At 47.2% G+C, this 27177-nt stretch overlaps 1 protein-coding gene across 1 annotated transcript; it reads right to left on the minus strand.

The window, feature by feature from the left end:
• Positions 1-287: 287 nt before the first annotated feature.
• LOC112108291 (phospholipase A2-like) lies at positions 288-23366 on the minus strand. The gene is made up of 4 exons (XM_024202350.3): positions 23133-23366; positions 20103-20268; positions 5679-5785; positions 288-1980 (listed from the first exon to the last, which is right to left on the minus strand). Exons 1-4 carry the CDS (start codon positions 23170-23172, stop codon positions 1832-1834), a joined length of 462 nt encoding a protein of 153 aa, XP_024058118.1. The 5' UTR covers positions 23173-23366; the 3' UTR covers positions 288-1831.
• Between the last annotated feature and the right edge of the window lie 3811 nt (positions 23367-27177).

Here is a 27177-nt window from a genome sequence, read left to right on the forward strand (position 1 = left end):
TCCTTCCAGGGGATCAAGGAAAGTCAATGTTCTAACCTATCAGCACCACCCAGTATAGTTTACCTTGTTCTGTTGACTTGGTTGTCATGGTGAGCTCTTGTAATGAAGGAATGTAGAGGTAGAGGAAGAGCCATTTTACAATACCCTGGCCAAAGGAATTGAAGTACTCTTGAGGGTTGATTTTACACACCCAGAGGATTTATTAGGCAGAAAACAAAAGGATTTCAAGCCTCTAACAAAATAAGATAATTAAAGGCAACATTAACACTCTTACAGTGGTCCAGAAACATTCCAGATTGAGTTTGAACCTTCAACAAAGCCTGGGAGTAATTTAGCCAAGGGCTTTTCAGAGGCTCCAGGAGATCTCCCATGTTAAGTAAGGTCTGTCCTCTGAGGTCAAGTGAGTTCCCTGGAACACAGTAGGGATTCTGTGTGGGATTTTCAACAGCACTGGACATTGGCCTAACTTCACTCCTATTGAAGTCAATGGGCATTTCATCATTGACTTCAGTGGAAGCAGAGTTAGGCCTATGTGGAGCACTTTTGAAAATCTTACCCTTTATACATGCACCCTGATGCTCCTAGAGGTCTCTCATGTAAAGAGACCACATTTTCACCTCAGGCATAAATTCCCAGGCCCTCATCTCTGGGCAGGCTCCAGTCACACAATTGGGTCTCTCTTGTGGTACGCAGGCTATCACACTCTGCTAAAACCTTCATGACTAGCTACCTACCACATTGCAGTTCCACCCAGCCTCATGTTGGATGATGAGATTAAGCTGACATCATGTCCATTCTCTGGTGCTATGACTCAAACATGGGATAGAGACCCAAAAATAAAGGACACAACTAAGAGTAGAATGAGAAACTTTTACATGAGGTGGAATTGATTGCTTTAACATGAATAATGCTGTCTACAACCTCAGCTGCATGATTTAATATTTCTGAAGGCAATCATATACAGCAGAGAAAGTGGGATAAGCTAAGATCTGTACAGGACAGAAGCAGATCAGAGCCTAAAATGTGAAGCAGTGGAACTATACACGCTGGTGTGTCCAGGATTTGATGAGCCTATGGGTAGAAGCCATGAATGGTTACTGCCCCTACAACAGAGAAAGAAAAATGTGACTCTCTTCTCACCTCTGAGGTTCTTCTCAGAGGTGTTCCCAGCTGTGTGAAGTGAGATGACAAAAAGAAGAGACTGTTGGTCAGGACTTTTAGAGAGACAAAAATCTGATAAATGTTCAGTTCTTGCTCTGACCACGGTTCCTGCCAGGAGTCCAGGTTCCTTTACAAAGAGAAGTGACCATGCCCTTTGGCAGCTTGTCCCCCATGACAGAGAAAATGAGGATGCCTGTCTACCCATCTCCAGGAGCCCCCATACTTAAAGTATGACTTCTGCACTTCCAGAACGGGCCATTTTGGGGCTTTGATGGACAGTGTAGCCATCAGTGGGAATTAATTAAAGACAGCCAAATAGAGCACCCCTGTGCTTTCCAAAACATATGGGGACTCAATGTAAGGCAATGTGAAAGGACAGCATGCCAGTGGCTGCTGTTGACACTTTTTCTTTCTATCTATAACTGCAGTGTGGCATTGCTGTGGTAAGCTATTGGATGTCTTTGGCCCTCCTCAACTAAGGAGGTGGGTTGATCCTTAATTCCAAAGACCGAGGAGGTGCCTAACCAATCCTTTTCTCCCCCCCACCATCCCCAGGCTGCCAGAAATTCTCTAACACCACTATCAGTCTTGATCAAAGATGAACAATTTTATTACAGTAGCTTAGAAATTAGAAAAATGTCTCCGGAAGATTAGTCTTGTCCCCCAATATCTAACTAACATGACACATGGGAGTAGTCTGTCCACATAAGAAATCTGGCCAGAGGACGTAGTGTGGGTTATAAGAGGCTGTTCCCCAACACTTGGCTGCTTCTTGGTCACATTGGCACACCATTTTTTGGCATCTATCTGTCAGTGTATCTGAAAAAGAAAATGACAACAGAGGGTGAACAGTTCAAATCGGACCAAGAGCATCAGACAGTAATAGCTAGCGGCAAATTGGCAGCGTCTAGAAAATGGTGCCCGCCATATGACACCTACTGAATACATGTTCAACTCATCTTCCTAAGTGGTCATGAGGGTTAAGTGCCTCAGTTTTCACCCAAATTCAGTGACCCTTTTTGAAAATTTGCACCTAAATCTTTTTTTAACCAGCCTTTCACTTTGCACTTATTATAAGCATCTGTAATGTGGTTACTCCTCTTCTTCCACCACTTCTCAAAAAGCTGCATATATTAAACTTTGCTTCTGTTCTGAAAGGTGACTCCGTTTACAAGAAGGTGTTTTTCTCAGCTCTCAGCCCTGGAAATTCAACATGCATTTGAGAATCAAGTTGAGTTCTTTCCTTCTCAGAAACACCATAACTGGTTATAAAGCAGGGGTGGGCAAACTTTTTGGCCCAACGGCCACATGTGGGTATGGAAATTGTATGGCGGGCCATAAATGCTCATGAAATTGGGGTTTGGGGTGCGGGCTCTGGCTGGGGGTGCGAGCTGTGGAATGGGGCCAGAAACTAGGAGTTCAGGGTGCAGGAGCGGGCTCTGGGCTGGAGGTTGGTGTGGGGGGGGTGAGGGCTCCGGTTGGGGGTGTGGGCTCTGGGATGGGGCTGGGGATGAGGGGTTGGGGGTGCAGGAGGGGGATCAGGGCTGGGGCAGGGGGTTGGGGCATGGAAGGGGGTCAGAGGTGCAGGCTCCTGGCGGTGCTTACCTCAAGTAGCTCCCGGAAGCAGCGGCATGTCCCCCATCCGGCTCTTATGCGGCGGCGCAGCTAGGCAGCTCTGCGCGCTGCCCCATCTGCAGGTGTCACCCCTACAGCTCCCATTGGCCGCAGTTCCCAGCCAATGGGAGCTGCAGGCATGGCGCTTGGTGGGGGCAGCGTGCAGAGCCCCCTGGCTGCCCCTACGCATAGGAGCCGGAGGGGGGACATGCCGCTGCTTCCAGGAGCCGCACGGAGCCACAGCATACATGGAGTGGGGTAAGCCCTCAACCCCGCTCCCTGGCGGGAGCTTGAGGACCAGATTAAAATGTCTGAAGGGCCGGATGTGGCCCCCGGGCTGTAGTTTGCCCACCCCTGTCATAAAGGATCTGCAGGCCAAATTAGACTTTCAAGGGCCCCCTGTATAGCCCCTTTGTTGTTGACAGGTTTGCACAGGCATAACTGATTGGAACTTAGTAAGCAATTCCATTGATGGTGCTCAAGGAGGAGTGGAACCCTGCTTCCTCTTCCAGAGCTCTCCTGGCTTTGCAGGGTACAGAATAAAACTCAGTAAAAACTTAGGCCTAGAATCACAAAGGTATGTAGGTGCTGTGACACCCAGTTCACATCACCAAACTTTTAGGCACCTAGAAAATCACAGGAACACATTGCAATCGCCAAAGCCTGAGTTGGGCACCCAGGCTCCTGATACAACGAATGTAGAGAAATAGGTGCCACAAGCTGTCTAAGCCCATCTCGTGTAGATTGGCACCTATCTCTGCTGCTAGCCACTCTCAGCTGTGAACCTTCTTTGGAGGTGGGCACATAAGGCATTTTTTGCAAGAAGTGGGGATGGGGAGCAGCTTCCACATAACTTTTAGCCCTCTGGTTAGGGCACTCACCTGGGATGTGGGAGACCCTCAGTTTATGTCCCCCTTCCATCTGATGAGGCGAAGGGATTTGAAACCTCTCACATGAATGCTCTAACTACTGCACTATTGTGTTGGGGGTGGGTGTTCCCTCAGTCTCTGCTGTTGAAACTTTTCCACTGTAGATAAATACTTAATGAGTACTTGAGAGTAGGAGGCCTGGAGTCTAGGTCTCCTGCATCCTGGGTGAATGCTCAGCCCACCAGGCTTGGGTTCTCTCACTCTTGGGTTCCAATGACTTTCAGTTATCCAGAGTGCCACACCAACAGGAGCGACTGAGGGAGCCCCACCTCAAAATTTTCTATTTTTGCCTTGCCCTCCCCTCTCAAGTTCTCTCTGCAGCATGCCCAGCATCTTCAGTTTATTGCGCTTAGCGCAGTTTGGCTTGGCACTTATTGCCGCGAGAACGGATTCATACCTTTAAGCCTGCCTTGCAGCTTGCAGTATTTCATACATTTTGAGTGTTTACGGAATGCGATTCTCACATGCAGATGGGCAGAAGACAGAGCAAAGCACATTCTGAAGCATGTTTGAATGGAAGAAAATGGTATCTCCATTTTTCATTCAGCAAACAAAATTGCATGGTAGCAGCAAAAGGGGGAAAAAATAAGTCCCACTGTAAAAGGAGTTTCCATTTTGTTCCTCTGTAAATATTTGTATTTATGACTCAGTGGCTGACAACAAATGAATTATTAACCCACAGCTCAAGTATCATAGAATATCAGGGTTGGAAGGGACCTCAGGAGGTTGTCTAGTCCAACCCCCTGCTCAAATCCCCAGACAGATTTTTGCCCCAGATCCCTAAAAGGGTCCCCTCAAGGATTGAACTCACAACCCTGAGTTTAGCAGGCCAGTGCTCAAACCACTGAGCTATCCCTCCCCCCCCACACTGGGCAATGCAAATAGCTCCACTTTTAATTTTCCTTTCCATTGTTCAGATAAACCTCTCCAGCATTTCCTGGCATTAAATCATTCTTCCCTTTTATTTGTATTGAGTCAGCCATAACACCTCCCTGGACCAGTAAGGAATGCTGCGCTCTAGGTTAGGGCAGTTGACTTGCCCTAAGGAGAAGGTATGCAGTGTTTGCATCGCTAATCTCCATTGGGGGTTATGTGAGGGAGGCAGCTGTTAGCTGCTGCATTAGAGAAAGGCTAGCGGAGGCTGTCACTGGCCTTGCCTTGGCTTACCATAGAGTTAGCTCAGTTCTATTTAACTCATGTTTGTTGTGTGACTGTAGGGACCATGAATCAGTGCATCCTCACACAACATTCACACCTGTGTTTAGTGCACTTATGGCTGTGCCTCACAGCCACACTATGGCTATTCTTTCACAGCAAAAAATAGGTGTGTTTTTACATCAAGATAGCTAACCCAAAGTCAAATCAAAGTGGAGACAAGGCACAGGTAGTTTTACCTGACTGTAGCTACTACCCCCGCCCCCCACATTGGGGGTTGAACTTGACTAGCTACATCAAGGCTGGGTCTACACTACAGCGGGGTTCCGACCTAAGATACGCAACTTCAGCTACGTGAATACCGTAGCTGAAGTTGCGTATTTTAGGTCGGCTTACCTGGCGGTGAGGACGGGGGAAAGTCGACCACTGCCGCGCTGCCGCCGACTCCGCTGCCGCCCCTTGCCGAGGTGGATTTCCGGAGTCGACGGCAGAGCGATCAGGGATCGATTTTACCGCGTCCTCATGAGACGCGGTAAGTCGATCCCCGATAGACCGATTGCTACCCGCCGGATCGGCGGGTAGTGAAGACATACCCCAAGATAGTCCCTCCATAGGTGAAGATCTGGAGGGAAGGGATTAAAGGAGTTTGGAAGGAGTTGAGGCCACGGAGAGAGAATCATGGTTTTAGAAAATATTTTTTAAATGCTCCTGTTCCATTTGCAGTGCCCAAGCAAAACGAATTTAAATAGAAGTGGCTCCTAATGTAAAGGGAATGGAATAAATCTAAAACACACAAGGAAAGTGGAGTCATTTCCTTACCACACACCACAGCATTGCGTTCACAAGTCCATTCGTATCTCAGCATCTTGGGGCTGCAGCCTTCCCGCTCTGCCTTGTCATAGCAGCAGTCATGCTTGTGGCAACACCTTTCCGCAACAAAGAGATTGAGTTGTGTCTGTTACTTTCTGTGGGCTTTTCTCAGGGCATTTCCCAGTATGCAGCAGGAACTATGTGGTCACACAAAACTATTTATGACTCTATTTGCACGGGTATTTCCCTAGGCTGGAGGGGAAATTCTCTATTGTTCAGACAAGTGTTTGATCATTACAGTGAAAAGCAACAACCCTTCAGAGTTTGTTATTAATATTCTGCAGATGCTAATGGAGCAAACAGAGGAGTGACACTAGACTGTGCTGCCCTTTCTCGTGTACACTTACAGCAGGTGCTTATGAACGTGTGTCATCAACACTTCTTTCTGTGACTGCTTAGTCCAGGATGTGGGCCTGATTCTCTTTTGCTCAAGGGCAGTGGATCTCCCACTGTGGGGAACATCTCCAGTATAAGAAGCTTTCCTAGTCAGTATAGAGCTGGCGGAATGGCTCTAGGCCAGACTCCTTTGCACTCCTGGTTTAGGAGGCATACTTCAGGAAATGGGAAAGCGGAGTAGGGCCAGAGCACTACATGCACCAAGTATTCTCAGCCCAAGAGCTGCTCTATCTTACGACAATGGCCAAGCAGGCCATTAGTCAGGGCCAGAATACTACAAGGTGAATTGTGACACCTTCCATGACAGTGCTTGTATTTTAGATCAGGACATTTCAGCAGAGTCTCTGTCAGTCACAGATTATTAATCTGCTCTACTTCATCCCCTCTCCCCTGCAGGGCAGGGAAGCCAGTCAGGGGTCTGTCCCTTTTCCCCTCTTCCCAATAGGGTTTGTGGAGCCAGCTGAGTGAGGAGAGGAGGTGAACAGGGGACTCCCAGCTGGGCATCTCTTCTACCCCATCTGCCACCTTTCTTGTTCCACCCACTGGCAGAAAACACTGGGAGCCTCAGGATCTCCCCAGCCAGACAACAGCTCCTCCTGCTGCTCCCTCTTCCCATGTCCCTGCCTGGTGAGTCCGCACTTCACCAGTCGGCAATGAGGAGGAGCTGGGCCTCTCAAGCCTAGGAGAGGGAGAGGAGGAGAAGGGAAGGGAACTGCTTCATTTCCTCCTACTACTCTATATCCTAATTGTGAGATCAATTGAAATACAGTGATCTCATTGGTCAGCAGCAGATCAGAGTGGGTGAGATCATTATAGGAGTCACGATGCTGATGACTTCATCTCTCCACTATGTTCTGTCAGAGCCAGTCCTTGCGCCTCAGTGTCAGTTCTCTCAATTCCACCAGGGCGTTCCCAGCCAGGCTCTGTCACTGATAGAGATGGACCTGAGCAAAAAGATTTGGATCCCAACCCGAACTTTGACCCCAAAGAATGGGGATGCTGGGTTCCAAGGTTTTGGTTCAGGCCCATCTCTAATTGATACAGTGATAACAACACCGCAAGGCATTGCGGGCTGTCAGCAAAGCACCTGATCTTCCAATAAGTAAGTACAATGAGTCTCAGGACGGTACTTAGCATGGGTTAATGGGGATGGCTGCCCATTCCCAACTGGTCTGTGCTCACTTCCTCCGCCTGTTTGTGTAAGGCAGAAAGAGGAGGCTCCCAGGTCTCCCTGAGCGGTCACTGACTGACGTATCTGTAATAAAATAAATAGAGAAAGGGCCGAGGTGCTAAATTCAGATCTAGATTTCAAAGGCCCCAGTGTCTGGATCTCAGGTATGGGTTTGATCTGTTACAGGGGATGGGTTGGGGGGAGGAAGAGCTTTGATATTCCAAGCCAGATCCTGGCTCAGATTCCAAACTTCCACAGAGCTTGGGGGTCTTTAGATCCAGGAATTTGCTCCAGGCCCCCTTCAGCCTATACTGGCTGAAATGATGCTGCTTGAGAGAAAATACGAGACTGGTTTGGGAACTAAGGGTCTGATCCAAAGCTCCCTGAAGTCAATGGAAGTGTTTCTGTTGACTCCAGTGCATTTTGGATTGAGTCCTAAGGGTGCTAAATCTGGGATTGGGCATTTTGGATTGGGTCCTAAGGGTGCTAAATCTGGGATTGGGCATTTTGGATTGGGTCCTAAGGGTGTGAGGGGACAGGACGTTGCTTGTAAGTGTCTTCCAGGGAACAGTATAAGTGAGAACGGGGATTTCTCACAGCCCTGCATGGTGGCAGAATCAGGAGCAATGTCTTGAAGCTAAGGAGACAAACACTTAGCTGAAACATGGGGGAAATATACTAATACTGAGAACAATTGGAATAAACCAGTAAGGGAGGCACCAGAAAAGGCCTGTGAAGTCAGGGATAGGAGCTTGGCGGCCGGGAGAATAGAGCAAAGAAATCCAGTGTCAGAAATAATCACTGCAAGAAATATACACTGAGGGGCCTTTGGTCCATGAGTATTTTCAGGGTCAGGGTCAAAAATACTCCTGGGTGTAAACTTCATTCATGAATATCTTCAGTAATGAACAGGATCCCCATGACCTCCAGGGGCCCAGCCCCATCCCTGCACCTGTCTCCTGCCATGTTCTCCAGGGGCACTATTCCACTTGTCCTGGATCCGGCTATTGCTATAGTTTCCAAGTGGCCTGGCTCAGAAAGGGAGAGGGATTCTGCGGCTCATCTCTCTGGTCCCTTTGTCACTGTTGTCCAGGCATTCTTCTCCCACAGCCTACCCCCCATTCCTCATTCCCTGGCTGCAAGATGGACTCCCTCTGTGTCTCCCCTACCTCCTGCTGCCTAGCTCCCTGGAACAGTGCAGAGAGTAAGCACCATAATCCCACTAACTCCCCTTGTGGGGAAAGCTGGAAAGCAATGGCCAGCTACAGGGCACAGGCAGAAAATGCAACGTTGGACCCCTGGCTACTGTACAAAGGTGACACAGGCCCTCCGCAGCAGCACCACTGAACTTGGTGCAATTTAGGCCAAATGTCACGTGACACCCTGGCACCCCAATATTCACCACTGTCATGTAATTAGGGTATGTTTTGTACAAAGTATGCCTTGTTAGGTATCATTCTAAAAGTCTTGATCTGCTAGATAGTAATCATAGAATCATAGACTTTAAGGTCAGAAGGGACCATTATGATCGTCTAGTCTGACCTCCTGCACAATGCAGGCCACAGAATCTCATCCACCAACTCCTGTATCAAACCCCTCATCTATGTCTGAGCTATTGAAGTCCTCAAATATGGTTTAAAGACTTCAAGGTGCAGAGAATCCACAAGCAAGTGACCCATGTCCCACGCTGCAGAGGAAGGCAAAAAATCTCGTTGGATTGTATGTGCTATTGTCTATGAAGTTTGGCTATGTATGTGTTACTGAAACATGTGAGGTTGAAAACACCCACAAGCAGCCTTTCAGGTACAACAGTAAAAAGGCCAAACAATATTAATGGCTCACTGAGGAAATGCACACAAGCACAAGGATTACCCTAGGAACTGTGTACAATAGACACCTCTCAGAGATAGCACTGCACAATGGGAACTGTTTGACCCAGGACACAGCAAAAGAGCTTTCCAGCAAGGGGGAAGAAGATATAAAAGGTGGGGAAATGACATCATGGGAGGACTTCACTCTCCCTATAACAACACACCTGGAAACACCAGAGGAACAAAGACTGAACAGGGGGGAAGTGGTGGTCCCAGGCTAGAGGGATTTCTAGACTGTGTATGAAAACCTGGGAGACCCAAGCTGCAAAGCCAAGGCAACTTGTGCCTTAAGAATCTGCCAGCCTGTTTATCACTCAGGGTGAGAATTTGCTAATTCATATCCTACCTATCTAGTATGCTAGGCGCAGTTTGCGGTTTTGTTTATTTACTAAGTAAGCTGTTTGCTATCACTTATAATCACTTAATCTATTCTTTTGTAGTTAATAAACTTATTTTATGTTTTAATCCAAACCAGTGAGCATGTCTGGGGAAAATCTCAGCTTGGTTACCACAAGTGTGCATGGTCATCTTCACAGTGAGGGAGAGGCAGACCGGGTGTTAAATCCATATACTGGCCAGATTTGACCAGGGCAGGATGGTACTGCTCTGGGGTCCTAGGCTGGTGGTTAGAGCCAGCATGTAACTGCAGCTGGGTGTCCCCCTACCTGTGTGAATGCTGGTGAAAGTGCAAGCTTGGAGGGCTTTGCAGCTTGTCGCAGCAGCACAGTATCAGAAGGAGCCCAGGCTGGTGGATCAGAGGGCTCAGTGGTACCCCCAGTTCCAGGTGGCACCCCGGGGGGAGCACATCACAGTCACATTCTACAGTCAAGATTGTAGTTGCACAATCACAGGGAACACAGCAGGGCTACAGTAATAATACAACTTCTCTCCATAGGTCTCACAATGCGCAAGCGTCGCCAACCGACAGAGGGGGAGGGAAGGCAGAGCTCTGCAGCAAAAGACTGGAGCCCATTAGAAAAGAGCAGTTTGAAAAGCCTGCCCAGCATCCACAGCTCACAAAGAAGCAGGAAGTCAGAGTGTTTATCTTGTGCTATTTGGTATTGTGAGTTTTTTGTGGCGGGGACTTGATTTATCTGGGTTCTCCAAAGTACAATGCATATTTACCGAGCTAGAGAAAGTATTTTTACCAGCATTGCAGTTCACAGAACATGGATAACCTACTTCTCTGCCCTGAGGAACACGCAGAGTAAATAGGAGAAACCCACAAACATTCCCCAGAGACAATACAATCTTCCCCCATCCCTCTCCTTCCTCTATCCACCATGTCCACACCTTATTTTTCTCCACACAATGTTCACTCTTGTATCCACGTTGGTAAGATAATTAGGGGAATCCAGTTTCATGCTTCAGAGCTTCAGCTGATTTTCTGCTGGGGTCAGGAAGGATTCCCCCCCCCTCCCAATTCACAACTGGCTGAATGAACTATCTGTTTGTTTTTTTCTCTTTCCTCTGAAGCATCAGATCCTAGTTACAGCTGGAGGCCGGACACAAGCCCAAATGGACCAATGGTCTGAGACAATAACTACAAATCTTCTGAGCCCAGATGTGGATTAGCTGTGTGATCTTTGTTCACAGGCTCAGCATTAAACTGATGGCCAGATTTGGGGTCTGAAGGACTTTTTCTCCAGGTCAGATTGGCACAAACCTTGTAGGTTTTTCGCCTTCCTCTGCAGCATCGAGTAGGTTCATCTGCTAGGATCACCTGGGTGTATCGCATAAACACCAGCTTCCTCTCACGACAGGGTCCTCAGGCTCTGGTGGCACCTTGGCCCTGCCTGTTTTCTGACTGTGGCTAAGGACAGTTTAGTCTCCTGAGGACTCCACATTTTGCAGAATAATTGGCTTGGTTTGGGATTTTATGCTGACAATTTGCAATAAAATTTGTTGGGAAAGATTCTTGCGTGAGGTGCTTTTATATTTAGTCATCGTTGCCGGTGACGCAGGGACATTGCTACAGTGACTAGAGCTGCAGCCTCTGCAGCCAGAGATGAAATGGCACTGGCCAGTCCAATGGCTGCACCCAGAAGGAGCTGGTGAAGCTAAGGGCACAAAGGAGCAATTGTTTTAATCAATGAGTGGAGCTGGTGTAGGCTGACATCATGGGGAAACGAGGGACACACAACCCTTAAAACAGCTCCCGAGGGGCGCTGTGAAGGCCTCTGTGTGAACCCCTCCAAGAGGCTGCCGCGCTAGCAGAGGGGAATGTGTCCACGAGATCCTGAGGTGCTGGCAGGGGAGGAGAAAGGGAAAATACAGGGTCAGAGGGACAGGGATAGGCCCAGACATTGTGATGACCCAGTGAGACCACAGCCCAGCCCAGCTCAGCTCCAGGTCATCCCAGTAAGGGTAAAACAGGGATAAAGGGGGAAAGGTGCTGGGTGGGCCAGCCAATGGGCTATTTACCATAGAATTGCTCAACTCAGAAAGCAAAGGGGCCAGCCAAGGGTCACTGAAGCAAATTCACAGGAGAAAGCCCTCTGTGTTGAGAGATCCAGGGAGCACAGGAGCTGGACCCAGCCAGAATAAATGCTCCCCCCCAAGGGGATTTCCTGCACCTACAAGTGCAGGGTCAGGTATTACTGAGCTAGGAAGGAGGGGCAGGGCTAAGAGCAGTGAGTTTGGAGGGTGAGTTAAATAGAACTGAGCTAACTCTATGGTAAGCCAAGGCAAGGGCCTGTGACAGCCTCCACTAGCCCTTCTCTAATGCAGCAGCTAACAGCTGCCCTGCCTCACATAACCCCCAATGGAGATTAGCGATGCAAACACTGCATGCCTTCTCCTTAGGGCAAGTGAACTGCCCTAACCTAGAGCACAGCAGTCCTTACTGGTCCAGGGAGGTGTTATGGCTGACTCAATACAAATAAAAGGGAAGAATGATTTAATGCCAGGAAATGCTGGAGAGGTTTATCTGAACAATGGAAATGGAAATTAAAAGTGGAGCTGTTTGCATTGCGACATACTTGGGCTGTGGATAAATAAATCACTTGTTGTCAGCCACTCCACTCCACTCCAGATTCCCTCCACTCCTTTTCTCAGCCGCTGAGTCATAAATACAAATATTTACAGAGGAACAAATTTCCCTCCACTCGTTTTGTCAAATGCTGTTCAGAATGTGGAACTAGATCAGGACCCTGAGAAGAACCCAACTGTAAGTGTGACGTTATTGACATAAACTGTGACCGTACAGATCATTGTTGCAACCAGGGTCCTATGGTTGCACCAGTTCTTATAAAAAGGAGGCCAAGTGGGGGTGTCTATGGGAAGGTTGTAGTTTCCTGGTTATGATTATGCTGTCTGTATGGGTGTATCATTTTTGTATTTGAAGTTATGAATATTGGCTAAGTACTTGTTTGATTCTAAGTAGCCTTCGTGAAGAAAGCTTCTTGAGAAAGGACTATTCTCAGTAAGTACCCAATCAAGAAACACTTAACTCACAATGGACTTTGGGAGACACCAATCCACATCTGAGCTTTCCTGGGAATGTTCAAATTAACATGTAAACAATGGCGTCGGCCTGCAAAAAGCTGAATCATTCATAGACATGTGACTTGCCCAGGTGGCTGCAAACTCCGTCTTGTTGAGGGAATTTTACACAGGAGAACAAAGGGGTTTCCACCCACCAGAGAAAGACTATATAAGGCCCTGGAAACACCTCCATTTTGTCTTCCACTGGCTTAAAAGAAATTGGAATAAAGGACAGTAACTACGGGGGTGTGAGTGATTGCTGGACCCAGACTAGGAAGGAGTCTAGTCTATCAAAGAAGCTTATTGGAACATCTCTGAGGGTGAGATTTACCTGCATTTAGTTTCCTACTCTATTAGGCTTAGACTTGCGTGTTTTATTTTATTTTGCTTGGTAACTGACTTCGTTCTGTCTGTTATTACTTGGAACCACTTAAATCCTACTTCTTATATTTAGTAAAATCACTTTTTGCTTATTAATTAACCAAGAGCAAGTAATTAATCCCTGGGGGAGCAAACAGCTGCGCATATCTCTCTATCAGTGTTATAGAGGGTGAACAATTTATGAGTTTACCCTGTATAAGCTTTATACAGAGTAAAATGGATTTATTTGGGGTTTGGACCCCATTGGGAACTGGGTATCTGGGTGAGAGTGACAGGAGCACTTCTTAAGCCATTTTCAATTACATCTGCAGCTTTTGGGGGACGTGGTTCAGATCTGGGACTGTGTTTGTAGCAGGCTAGCATGTCTGGCTCAACAAGACAGGGTACTGAAGTCCCAAGCTGCTCAGTGGTTTGAGCATTTGCCTGCTAAACCCAGGGTTGTGAGTTCAATCCTTGAGAGGGCCACTTAGGGATCTGGGGGAAAAATCAGTACTTGGTCCTGCTAATGAAGGCAGGGGACTGGACTTGATGACCTCTCAGGGTCTCTTCCAGCTGTATGAGAAAGGTATCTGACAGAGGTTCATGTCTCCTTCTTCCCCTTTCCTTACCAAGCAACAGTATAGATCCCTATATGGCATTTCAAGTGCATCTGCCATGTAATTACTTTTAGATCTGGACATTTCAGAAGAGAGATTTCACACAAAATGTGTGTATTATGTATTATTTATCTGCTCAGACGGGTGAGGGATCTGACAGAGGTTCATGTCTCCTTCTTCCCCTTTCCTCATCTAGAGTTGTTACCTTCTTACTTTGTAGTTGACTGGGGAGTCATCTAGGGGACAGATATCAGCTTCTAGGGGAGATCATTAATGCTGGTTTTATCTCTGGGGTGTTGTTCCCGCCCCCAACAAAATGGTAAAAAAAAAAAATTAGAAGCCATCTCTGTGATGAACCTCTCTATTTCAGAGTGTAACAGGTCAGGGCCCTCTTGTCCCACTCACTTCACGTTTGGTAGAAATTTTCTACTTCATGCCTTTGTCACTTCTTGGCTAGATTACAGCAATGCAATATACCTGGGCATGAAGCCTTCAGCATGTAGGCAATACCAGCTAATACAGAATGCTCCAGCGCATCTACTCAGCAACATGGATTACTGCGAGCACATCAGGCCTATCCTCCACTCTGTACACTGGCTTCCCGTAGAACATTGAATCAAGTTCAAGTCTTGGTCCTTATCTTCAAGGCCCTCAATGGCTTGAGCCCAGGGCATCTAAAAGATCAATTATTGCTCTGAGATGAAGACCATGATTTATAGCTTTGCTCCTCTGGCACAATGGAACTTGTATAATAAGAGTAAAGCCTGTGCAGGAGACAGAACTTTCTCAGGGGCCAGTCCGAGACTGTGGAATGGACTCGCCCAAGAACTAAGGGCCATCACAAACCTCACCACCTTCTGCTCTAACTGCAAGGTGCATTTCTTTGACTCTGCCCTCTCTAACATAAATACAGAGCAACATCTCTCTCCCTCTCTCATTTAAAAAACAAAATCATATCAAAACACCCCAGAGCGCACAATTTTCCCTCTAGCAAGAGGGTGCCAGAACAACATCACGTGGCAGATGTTAGTCGCATTTTGCGTAATGCAGTACTGCAAGGTGCTCAGACACTACAGTAATGAGTGTGGCATAAGAACCTCTAAACTAGACTAGATCTAATCTACCCTTTTTGCCACTCATATGGCTTCTTTGGTGGATTTCAGAATTGCTGTGATCCAGACTCAGAGCAATGGGATGGGACGTTCAATTCCTGCCCAGAATTACAGGACGAGATCCAGTAAGTATTCACAGAAGTTATGCATGTTCTGACCTTACGCCTAGCCATATTCTGAAGATAGAAAAAAGATTTCTCCCTTTGATTATTTGGTTCTTAAAACTAGCTCTGTGTCTACCAAGCAAACAAACAAACAATCATATTTTATATAGAGGAAACTGCTTTATGGCCATGAGTACTAACATGTCATTTGAAAAGAGATAGCCCAGAAGGCTGGGTTTCTTGAAATGGGGATAGTCCATAAGCATAGAGAGCTGGTAAAAATATTATTTGGAGGGATGAGCAAAACTTAATAACTACTGTGCTCTCTGGGGGTGGGATGTGTGTGTGTGTGTCAAGCCCTGCTCTCTGGTGCATATGTAGGTCCTAGTCTCTATCCTAGCCTGGTGTGGAAGGGAGGACTAGAGGGTGGGTTGGAGAGCAAGCTCACTCCACACTCACCCTACAGTGGCGGCTCCTGTCCTGAAGGGTTGGGCCTTGCTTTCCATGCCCATCTGTTGGCTCTCGCCAGTATTCGTAGGCGCTCACCACGTCACATGATGCACATGTCCCCGGACCGGTAGGGCTCCTCCTCCACAACGTCACGTCCCCTTCCTGGCCCTGGTGCCACCAGCTGCAGGCCTTTGCCTGCTGAGCTGGGCAGGCCGAGATAGATTAGGGGTGGCTGAGCCCCCTCTAGCCCTAGCCACACATCGCACCTATGTTCATAAGTGATCAGAAGCAAAGATAACATGTCTGATTCGGATCCCACACTGGGGTAACTCTTGTCAGTTAAGTCAATGGAGCTAGACTCAGGTAAATCTTGTGAAAACAAGAAGAGAATCAGGCCTATTGGGTCAAACTCAGCCTTCGTTTACCTCCTGTGACTATACAAGGGCTGAATTTAGCCCAGTGTGCTTTCCTTCCATCTGCACTCCCAATTTAGTAAAGCAGCAATTTCATCCCACAGATTTGTCTGCCAGATAAATGCCAGGTTTTATTCTGAGCTTGCCTGTATGACATCAGCAATGATGACCACAAGATTATTCGCTACATTCAGAATTCTAGAAACGTAATTTAAAAGCAGCAACCCAACACCTAAAGGACATTAGAATGCGACCGGTCACCTGTTACATTATAAACCTAACAGAACATTCAGACTGAGGTCCTGTTTTCCCATTGGATACTGTAGCACTTGCTAATGGCTAAGCAAACCAATTTATGCTGCCCACAATGCAACACACAGAGAAGGAAGGTTCTATTGGGTTTATAGTAGTGATGATGAGTCACAGGTTAATTATTCCCTACTTTCAGATCACCTTGTTCCTGGTTTTCTTTCTGAAAGTTCAGAGGCCAAGATCAGAGGGAGGGAAGAATTAGCAGCAGCTGGCAGATGGGTGAGAGGTGCTGGCCATGTGGGTGGAGGTGAGGGGAGGAGTGGTAATTCAGGAGCAGTGAGGATAGGAGGAGCAGCCCATTGGTGGAGGGCCTGACCTGAGTGACAGGAGAGAGGGAGGAGGAGGGGGAGTAAGGAGCCAGAGGACAAGAGAAAAGGAAGGAAATAGAACAGCGGCACAAAGGGAGAGGAAGGAGCAGAACACAGGGAAGAGGAGAGTAGGCTGAGCTGGAGAAACAGACAGAGACAGCAAAGAAAGGGCTAATGAGAAGAACCAAATGCAATCAGTGTCAGCCAGCGAGATTACAGGCTGGCTGAGCACTGGGCAACAGGAATGAAAGATGAATACAAACCTCTCCTAGTTGGAAACTGCTTATTCATAAAGTATGTGCTAGAAAACCTGCACTTAAGGATATAAGCAGCTCTGACTGGCTAACTCCTTGCCCAGGACAACCAGAGATTAGGAGAACGGTGCAATGAGCGAATGTCACTGTGACAATTGGTTCTGTTTGCAATTTTAGAGGAACAGACACCATCGTCTGTTCTGTCCTTTTTGTTTAATTCTTTCTGTCTTGCAGAAAGCTAGATGGCTGGTTCACACAGGCCCAGATCCTCAAAGGGGTTTAGGCTCCTAACTTCTGCATGCTCATTGAGCTTAAACAGCGATATCTGAAGTTCTGGGAAATTCACAAAACATCCAGCAGAGTGAGATGGGGAAGGAAGTCTATTGACCTTTACCTACAGGAGATGAGCACTACTTGTTCATTTCATTGTAAGAACAGAGAGGATGGAAGGAGGAGGGGGGAAATGTAATGACTAGAATAGCACATCAAAGCCAGGGTTTGAAACCAACATTTTTAAACAAGTTGCCCAAAAATATGCCTTTTTATAGAATAAAAAATGTCTATATTTAGACCTACTTTAATATTTAGACAGAGATGACTGATTTTATAATGGTGTCAGTAGCAAAAGCAGAAATGTTTAAAGGATGAGTCATTTTAAATATTTACTGCTCAAGGAAGTTGGCTTTACCACAGTATTTGTGGTGTTCATTATACTTACAATGGGAAATACTGCAAAAGCCGTGTTCATCATCACTAACACGGCATGATGTGTTGATTTTTGTAACGGCGTCATCAGGGAGAGGAACCCAGAAGATTTCTCCAACAAATATGAGAAGGAAAATGTTTAGGGCCAGATCCAGTGGAGCTATGGAGCTGGTTTATATCAGCTGAGGAATTGACCCAGAATTTCTGGGGGCCTACAAAATAATTTTCTGTAACCAAGCAAAGCAGGCAAGGAGTATTAATTTCTGTAGTTAAAGGGTTAAGTTTAAATTTGCAAAAGTGGCCACTAATTTTGGGTGCCTCCACTTGTTGGGTCCCTGATTTGAGCCACTTAGGGTGAAATTCTGGCCCCTCTGAAGTCAATGTCAAAACTCCCATTGATTTCCATGTGGCCAGGCTGTATAGAAAAATTGCAAGTGCCTGCAACAGCTGGTAAAGCACAGTGAGTTATTTACTAAATGGGCTGATATCACCTGCCTTCTTTCCTGAAGAAAGAAAAAGGTAAGAGTAAGAGCCACCCTGCTTATCAATTTTAGATAAGCAGATGGAATTGTGTGGCTAACTTGAAGGTGCAGAGATGGACTGCAACGTGGGCAAAAGTTTTCTATAGCAAAAGGATCAGAGCTCACAGGCATTCAGACGGATCACAGCCTATCGGACAAAATAATTAAATATACGCCAGTCAGTGTGCGTAAGAGAAGTAAAAGTATTGCAGTGGAATAGGGGCAGGGCCGGCTTTAGGACCTGTGGGACCCGATTCCGCGGTCCGGGTCTTCAGCGGCACTTCGGCGGCAGGGGGTCCGCTCTGCTTCTTCCGCGGCACTGAAGGACCCCCCCACCGCCGAAATGCTGAAGGACGCCCCCCGCCGCCGCCGAAGACCCCAGAGCGGAACCACCACCTCCCCCCGCCGCCGAAATCCCGCCGGAGCAGACCGCCCCCGGGTGAGCCTAAGGCGCGGGGCCCTCTTACCCGCGGGGCCCGATTCCAGGGAATCGGGGGAATCGGCCTAAAGCCAGCCCTGTTTATAGAAGCATTGGCTCCTGCTTTGAAAATAAATAGCTCAACATCTTCTCAACAAATACAAAAACCAGAGAAGGGAGAGAATATTACCCATTACAATATACTGTTCCGCCAAAATCATCTGTTGGTTTAATATAGTAAACAGACGTGGGGTGAAGGCAAGGAGCTTGAGTTGCTCCTGCACCAATATGGGATTCTCTCATAGGAGAGGAAAAGCAGAGTTTCCACTACTGCCCTTCCCTGTGTTGTCAAGCATCCACTCCCCTTGGGTGGGACCCCTTTTCAGTCAGCACCACCCACTATACTGGTTACCCCCAGTAAGTGAAGTTGCACCAGTTTTGGGTGGCCACAACCTGGTCCCCTAGTGGAGTCTCTGTCTCCAGGGAACTCTGCCACCATTCACCAGAGGTTAAAAGTCCTCATGAATATGCTGGGCAATACCGCTGTCAATGTCCATGTGACATACACTTACAATGGTGTCTGTGTTACCACATTTTAAATTACGTTTCTGGTCCCAAACCAGGCCTAATTTTCTCTTGGTTTGCATTTGGCAAAGGAGTCAATGGGGTTTTATAGGGTTGCCAACTTTCTAATTGCACAAAACCGAATACCCTTGCCCCGCCCCTTCCCCCTCTTCCCTGAGACCCCACCCCTTCTCCAAGGCTCCTCCCCTTCTCTGAGGCTCCACCCCTGCTTACTCCATTCCCCCTCCCTCTGTCGCTCGCTCTCCCCCACCCTCACTCACTCACTCATTTTCACTGGCCTGGGGTAGGGGGTTGGGGTGCGGGAGGGGGTGAGGGCGTTGTCTGGGGATGAGGGGTTTGGGTTGCAGGAGGCAGCTCTGGGCTGGGGTTGAAGGGTTTGGAGTGTGTGTGGGGGGGGCGCTCTGGCTGAGGCAGGGGGTTGGAGTGTGGGAGGGAGTACGGGCTCTGGGCTGGGGATGCGGGGTCCAGGGTGGGGCCAGAAATGAGGGGTTCAGGGTGTGGGAGGGGGATCCGGGCTGGGGAATGGGGTTGGGGTGTAGGGGGGTGAGGTTTCCAGCTGGGGGTGTGGCCCCTGGGGTGGGGCTGGGAATGAGGGGTTTAGAGTGCAGGAAGGGGTTCTGAGCTGGAGCAGGGGTTTGAGGCACAGGAGGAGGCTTGGGGTGCAGGCTCTAGGAGGGAGATTGGGTGCAGGAGGGGGTTCGAGGCAGGGGGTTGGGGTGCAGACAGGGTTTGGGATGCAGGATCTGGGAGACAGTTTGGGTGAGGGAGGGGGCTCAGGGCTGGGGTAGGGGGTTGAGGTGTGGGAGGGGTTTCGGGGTGCAGGCTCTGGGTGGCGCTTACCTCGGGCAGCTCCCCACAAGCGGCAACATGTCCCTAGGGAGAGGTGCGGCCAGGTGGCTCTGTACACTGCCTCCACCCACAAGCACCGCCCCTGAGCTCCCATTGGCTGTGGTTCCTGGCCAATGGGAGCTGCGGAGCTGGCGCTCAGGGTGGGGCAGGGTCAACGCAAGAAGACCCCATGGCTGTCCCTCCGCCTAGGAGCCGAGGGACATGTTGCCACTTCTGGGAGCTGCGCAGAGCCAGGTAGGAAGCCTGCCAGCCCCGCTGCGCCGCCAACTGGACTTTTAACGGCCCAGATAGCAGTGCTGATTGGAGCCACCTGGGTCCCTTTTCGATCAGGTGTTCCGGTCGAAAACTGGACACCTGGCAGCCCTATACATGGATGTAACTGAGGGAAGAATTTAGTGGAGAGACCAGAAGTATACATGGGCATATAAGTGATGTTCTTACCAGTCCACTTTATCTTTAGGCCAACCTCGTCCTCCCAGACCACAGTAGCATCCGTAACCTAGATACGCCAAAGCATTGCGTCCTGTGCCACAGGATATGGCTCCTGCTAATTCAATGAGTCCTCTTGTATGCAAAGAATGGGTTTTCCCCAGTGCGCCTTTCCAAACTGCAAAGAGAGGATGTTGTTTCACACAGGGTTTGCACAACACCTTTAAGGATTTTCATTGCTGATTTCTTTCAAATTCCCACTGCAGATTTTAGGCCTTATTGTGCGTTTGGGCCCAGTGCACAAACACACTGCCACTTTCCTTAGTATTCCTTATTACTGTTGTATCACAGTAATATCTACAAGCCACACAGACTGTAAAGTTACACCTTTATCAGCAATGGAAGGCCTGCATCATTTAACAGTCACTGAGTACATACAATAACATTCCATTCCCTATTTTGAAGAGGTGGCAGCTTTATTAAGGTAATATTAAAGGTTATATCCATCTTCCATTATAAAGCCTTATTTTAGGGCCATCCCACTAATTTTGGCCTTAAAAAATTCAGATTTATTCTGAAGGCAAAGGAGAATGTGCCTGCATAGTTTGAAGCAATCTCCTTAAACCATTTTTCAGTTGCAGGCCTTTAAACAATACCCTGATTTGAAACACTTATTTCTATCTTGTATCCCTCCTATTCAAAGTTGCGCCTCTCATAGACTGCAGTGGGAGCTCAGAGGACTCACCTCTGAAAATCAAGCCTCTTATTTGGATGATTAAATATGGATTTTGTTGCCTAACATGATGATAACAATAGGAGCAATTAGTACTGTTTTCACTTATTGTGATGCCTCGGTGCACCTATCCATTGGTCTGAGTGCATCATACTAACAGTTAGCATTAGCCCCTTCCCATACTTTCCACCCAGCTCCTCTGTTCTTCAGTTTTCACCTCTCTCTCTCCATCCATTCATAACCACTCAACCCACCCCTAAGGTAAAAGCTAAAATAAACTGATGGATTTTTCAGCATTCTTCACTCAAGAGTGGGATCATATTTCAGAACCAAGAACCCCAGACTGAAGTTGCCTGGCCACTTATTCCCTGCTGTTTGAATACACTTGACATCTTCAAAGTGCTGTGCAAACATTGACTAATCCCCTAAACCATCCATGTGAGGTGGGGACTAGATGCTATTATTAAGACCATTGCTTTCCTTTTAAAACCTGCAGTTCTAATCCTTCTTCCCTGCGTGTATCATATGCCGTAGCTTTCTCTAAGGGCTTGATTCAAAAGCCCATTGAAGTCAATGGGAATCTTTCCCCAGTCATGAAAAGTCAGAGATTCATTTCTTCAGAGGAAAAAACGACCTCATAAAGTAACAGAATATTAAGCATTAAAATGATCAAGAACCCTCTAACAAAAGTGCAACAGCAGCATAAGCACAATCAAGGAAAAGACAACAGACTGAATCTTTTCCAGCATTTTAGGTGACTGTAGCAGCCTTTTTCAGGAGGAATTCCGTGCACTGATGTTATAGTGTTTTACACAGGCTTCTTACTGTTTCTCATGCCATTCCCTCTGGGATTAAATACACATTCCTGAAAAAGTAACAACTTCCCTTTACTAAACACTACCCTGAGTATTCAATTTTTTTTAAAATGGTAAAAGCAAACAACAGCTCCGTTATTAGAAACCATAGAGAAGACCCTATTTCCCTGCTATAAGTGCCATGTGAATGGGGGTAAGAGGCAGATTCTTCTCTCAGTTACCTTGGGGTATATCCAGAGTAATTCCACTGGAATTAGCAACATTTCTCTGGATTTGCACCCAGATAACCTATATCCGGATCATATCCAGCATGTATGGGAGGGAGGCTGTTTCTTTCTCAGAAATATGCATCCAGTCCCAGAAGAACATCCCTGAGAAACTATGAACTATAACAACATCACAGTTATTCCTGGGGGACAAAAAGAACCCCAGTGAACTGAGCCTGAATGAGCTGCTTTGGAATCTGCGCTCCCCCGGCATTTAAAACAAAACAGGGGCCAGTGTAGTGTCTGACGTTACTATTTCTTTTTTCTTTTCTTTTTTTGAAAACTGATTAGATTTCAATTTGACATTAGTATCCCTTTATGGTTCTGAAGTCAGCTCTAACTTGCTTGCCTTGCAAGCACACTATACATTCAGTTGCACAGTTAGCAACCTAAACAGTAATTGAAATGACTCTTTATGTGTCAATGAGTCAACACTGCTGTAAGATCCTTGGAAAAGTTGGAGAACCCCCACAGCAATCTGAATGTAGCCAAATGGCACATCTGGAGTACTTTCGATAACTACTAACTGTGCACTTTCATCTGTTTTGTATATGAAATCAGGCTGAGTTAAGATGGATCTGACAACTTAAACTTCCCTGTTATTTCCGGTGTTTAAATTGTCAGCCTTTATGGTGCATTAGTACAGGATTTTGCACTTAATCGAATTGTACTGCACTAATGATCACAAACCTTAATGCTACCTCAGTGTTTAGGGGCTATAGAATACAGCTGTGTTTTTATAAAGGGATTTGCGTTTTTAACTCCTTTTTTTTCTTGAATGTTAGATGAATTGGAAACAATTTGCTCAAAAGTCACTGGTATAAAGAAAAGGGGTGAAACTGAAAACAATATTTCAGAGAAGAAAAGTCAACACATGAGGCTTTTCAGAATAAAACTGGAAACTTTCTAAATTAGAAGAGAAAATAAAACATGTTCCTACAGTTACAGTCTTACAGAATTACCATGGAAATGAATCAGCCCAGGCACAAAATATACTCAGACTTCCTTTACCGTGATAATGAGAAAATGAATGATAGTTAACTCACTGGTCCAAATGCCAATGATTTGCCTTGGGCAAGTAAAACTAGGCAAGGCTAATACAGTACATGGGCTGCCAAAGTGAAGGGGGAAGCTGCCCTACACACAGAGTGGGAGAAACAAGAGGGTGGCAGACATATAGGTGCTCCCAGGGGTCCAGCAACCGCAGCTGTACAGAATTTGTACTCACCTGCCTGAAGCACCAGCAGCACCAGCAGCCAGAGCCCCATTGGGAAGTTAGAGGGTTGTCAGCGCCCAGTATGCCTCTCCCTTTCTAACACTGTCTTGTACACTCAGCCTGAGCGGCTGGGGCGTCCCTGCAGAGCTGCTCTCAGCTAGTATACCAGGTGAACCAAGGCGTGGGTGTGTATAACACTCTTCCTAGGCTGCTGCTCCCATATCTGCTCCAAAGTTTTATATATACATACACACACACACACACACAAAAGTAAGACACTCTCCTTTGAAATCCCAAGTGCCCTGTGCGCTGAGCCTGCTGCACGGTCCTTTCCCCTTTTTCTGCCAGCAGGGCTCTGTGCCTCTATTTGCATATCATTCCTGTAGGGAGGGGCTGCTGGAAGGGAATTAGACTGGCACAGTCTCTTACAGACAAGTCTCTAAGCTTGTGTTCCTTCTCTAAGCTGTTTGCCTACAGACCCCAGTTAACCTCCTAGCTGCTTCACAGGAGAAGTCGGAGTCCTGGCTTCTGTGACCTGGACTTTCAGATTTTGATAGCTGTGGTGTAGCACAGTGTGTGGAGGGGTGGAGGGGAGGGCTTTTCCTTGCAGATAATTCCTTTTTGTTTAACACTGAACATATAAAACTATAAAATCTGACTGAAATATCGTGAAAGGCAAGTGTCTAAATATAAACCAACTGAGTTTATTTTGGGCCATGCCACAGCAAAATATATACCCAGCCCATTTGTTCTAAACTGATCTAACTAGCCAGCTCATTTCTTCAGTGCTATCCATATTCACCCTTCAGCCACAAGAACAAGCCACAGCTTCTCAGGAAGAAAGTCCTTCTATCTAGTCTGCGCCTACTGTCTTGGGGTTGGGAAGATGAGTTGAGCTGGGTTGAGATGAGTCGAGCTAGGAAATGAAGCCATGACGGTGTTTCAAAGTCTTCTCTTAAGAACCCCAAAAAGCAGGGGAAGGTAAGGTGGGCAGCATAAGTCACTCCTTCATTATTTTGTCCACTAATTAAGCCTCATATCCACCATGAAGTTCCAGATCCACATCTTCTTGTTGATCAAGATCTTAACCCAGTCCTTGAGTTATATCACTAGGTCTTTTCGTTTGGACTAGTTCACTCTCTCTGTCTGGTTTGCCTGCACTGTTTATAGCATTCTTTACTGAAGATAACTTGACCTACTTTTCATGGTTAATTCTCAAGCAGGCAAAAAGTTAGAGGCTCAATTGTCACAACATTGGGAAAGCAGATACCGTGCATCCATAGCCTTGGGGGACTTCAGTATCTGCAGGGAAGCCATTTCCAGCAAGCTGGCTCAGGATCTCTTGTCCACCCTGGTGACCACGAGGATTATCCCAAGTGGTCTCACACAGCGAGATGCACCCTGGACCTAACCTTTGCCTTTTGCAAGGACACTAGGGGCATAGTAAACATCTCCCGGTTGTGCTATGATCATCACCTACTTTTCAGGTGGAGGTCCAGGCAGTGAAGTGCAGGAACTACAATTGTGGCTAGCCCCAGTGTGGGGTGCAAACATTTGGGGGGCAGGGAGTATCAGATGTCTCCTTGCATGTGCCTGCATGGGTCAACTAGAATCGTCCTTAGTTTTCATAATGCAGGCAGATTTCAGCAGCACCCTAAGAAAAGTTTCTTACGTAAACCAGTACCACCCTGTTTGATTGTTTCAAAATATTTGCTTGCTAACTGTAGTCAAAGCAAAGGTCACTGAGCCATCAGAGTGCTGCCTTTAACTGAGAACAGGCTGCTTTGAAGTATAAATATTTTTTGCCGCGTAGGTCTGTGTGGAACCATACGTAACAGGCTTTTTTATTGATATGGGGGCAATCAGCCCACAGAGTTGGTTAAAATGGATTTTATTAATGGCAGCTGAAATTCTACACTCTTGGGAGAGTGTGTGTGTGTGTAATCATGATGTTGTAAATTCTCTCTCTCTCTTTCTCTCAAGCGATGGCGATTGGCCAAGATGGTCAGGGATGCAACCCCATGCTGTAGGTGTCCCTAGCCTCTCACTGCCAGAAGGTGGGACTGGACTACAGGTGATGGATCACTTGATGATTGCTCTTTTCCATTCATTCCCTCTGAAGCATCTGGTATTGGCCACTTTCAGAAGACAGGATACTGGGCTAGATGGACCATTGGTGTGACCCAGCGTGGCTGTTCTTATGTTTTTATGTAAAGCAGTAACCACTGGGGAACATCATTCCAAAGCAGTAATCAGTGGGGCACATGTCCCTTATGCAGAACCAAAAATTGGCTGAATGGCTCTTTTCTGTAGTCTAAGCTCCATCTGTCCTCAAATGCAGTCTGTCGGTCAGGAGAACCATAACTTCTCTCCTAGCAATTTTAAAAATAAATTTTTACCCTACTTTTAGCAGTTGCTAGTCAATATTTAACCCTTCAAATCCAACCCAGCTGGTCGTGTGTATTAGAGCTGCTGTGGTTTTTGGTAGGACTGTGCCACTGCAGTTTGGTTTGGATCCCTAAAATGCTGGGTGCTGACAAGAAATTGGGCTCTAAGCAATGTGTAGCGTGTCTGAAGAAGATATCACTGAATCAATATAAGGTAGCCTTATGTGGACACAAGTGCAAACCTTGCACTGATTTAAAGTGAGTAGCTTGGATGCACTCAATCAGTAGTGCTCACTTGCGCAATGCACTCAAATGAAGCACCGTCGATTGAGTGCCCTAATGTAGAGGAGGCCTACGTGATGTGTGCCCTTAAACCACAGTGACTAAAATGGGGCTGAAAACATTGTCCTAATCTATACTGACCGTGCTTAACATGGGTTCGGCTGCACCAGTCACTAACACTCTTTGTCAATAACTAGCAACCTGCTGAGTCCTTGGGGAATGTCGCTCTCTGCAGCACAGAGCAATCACATTTGGTTTTAAAGATCTGAAATCTTTTATTCTGTCATTTAATAAAACTTTCTGTTTTAACTAATATTTTAGAAGGCAACAGATTTTACTACGCTTTTTTCACCTTTGATGATATTTTTCTCTAGACGAGTGAACTCCTGGCTGGCAACTTGTTTAATGCTCTACCATATGATGATGATGATACCTCTAAGAAATAATATTTTCTTCCTCCTACAAATGATGTTTTCTCTAAGATCTTGTAACGGGGTGAGCACTCACCTCTTGTGAGCGGCCCCCCTTTGGCCAGTGATGTGTCTACAATCTCTGCTTTGGAATGGGGTGGTACCCACCTCTCATGAGCGCACCCCTGGCAGATGGTTTCTTTGGCAGGTCTTCAGTGACTCAGTCCTCTGGCTGAGTCACACACACTGTCTGTACCTTCTGGGGTATATGGTCTTTTTTTCCCCCACGGCCCTGGCATGGGGCTGTACTGCCAAGACTTCCTCCCTGGAGACTCTGTCTTCTATAACAGTCCAACAGGGGCCCACTATGGCACCCTCATTTGGCGTGTTCCTTTTGGCAGCCCTTCCTGTGCTCAGTCTTTAACTAGATCAGCAGGGCCCATCACAGGACCTTCGTTTGGTCTGACTAGGCTCTGGGTTCAGTCCTTGCTCGATCCCTGCAGCCAGCAAGGCGCTCCTTCTTAGTTCTCCCAGTCTTCCACAGCCGCCCTGGACTTAGTCTTGCCCACACTGAGCTGTCCATGGTCCTGCTGCTCTTCCACCCAGCCACGAACCTGTATTCCCTCTTTCAGCTCCAGGCAGCAACTGACTGCTCTGTTCCTGTTGCTCCTTTTTATATGGCCCTCCTTGCCCCTTACTGGTCACTCCAGCAGCCCCTCTGATTGGCTGCTTCCCCAGCAGCCACTCTGAGCTGCCTGGAGGACTTCTCCTCTGCTCTTTTTTGGGGTGGGTTGAGGCAGGGCCACGGGCCTCCGGACGTAGTCCACCCTATCAGAGATCTGCTTCTGTGTTCCCTGTAAGCTGCGCGGTTAGGCAGCTGCCCAGGAGAGATTCAAGTGCCATGCAGCTGATTAGCAGAGCGTGCACATCCGGCAGCGTGTGTTCATGTACCCCTCCCCAGGCTGCTTTGCAGCCACG

This window comes from Terrapene carolina, unplaced genomic scaffold (genome assembly GCF_002925995.2).
Source record: "Terrapene carolina triunguis isolate 2854851 unplaced genomic scaffold, T_m_triunguis-2.0 Scaffold242, whole genome shotgun sequence".
Taxonomy (NCBI): Eukaryota; Metazoa; Chordata; order Testudines; family Emydidae; genus Terrapene; species Terrapene triunguis.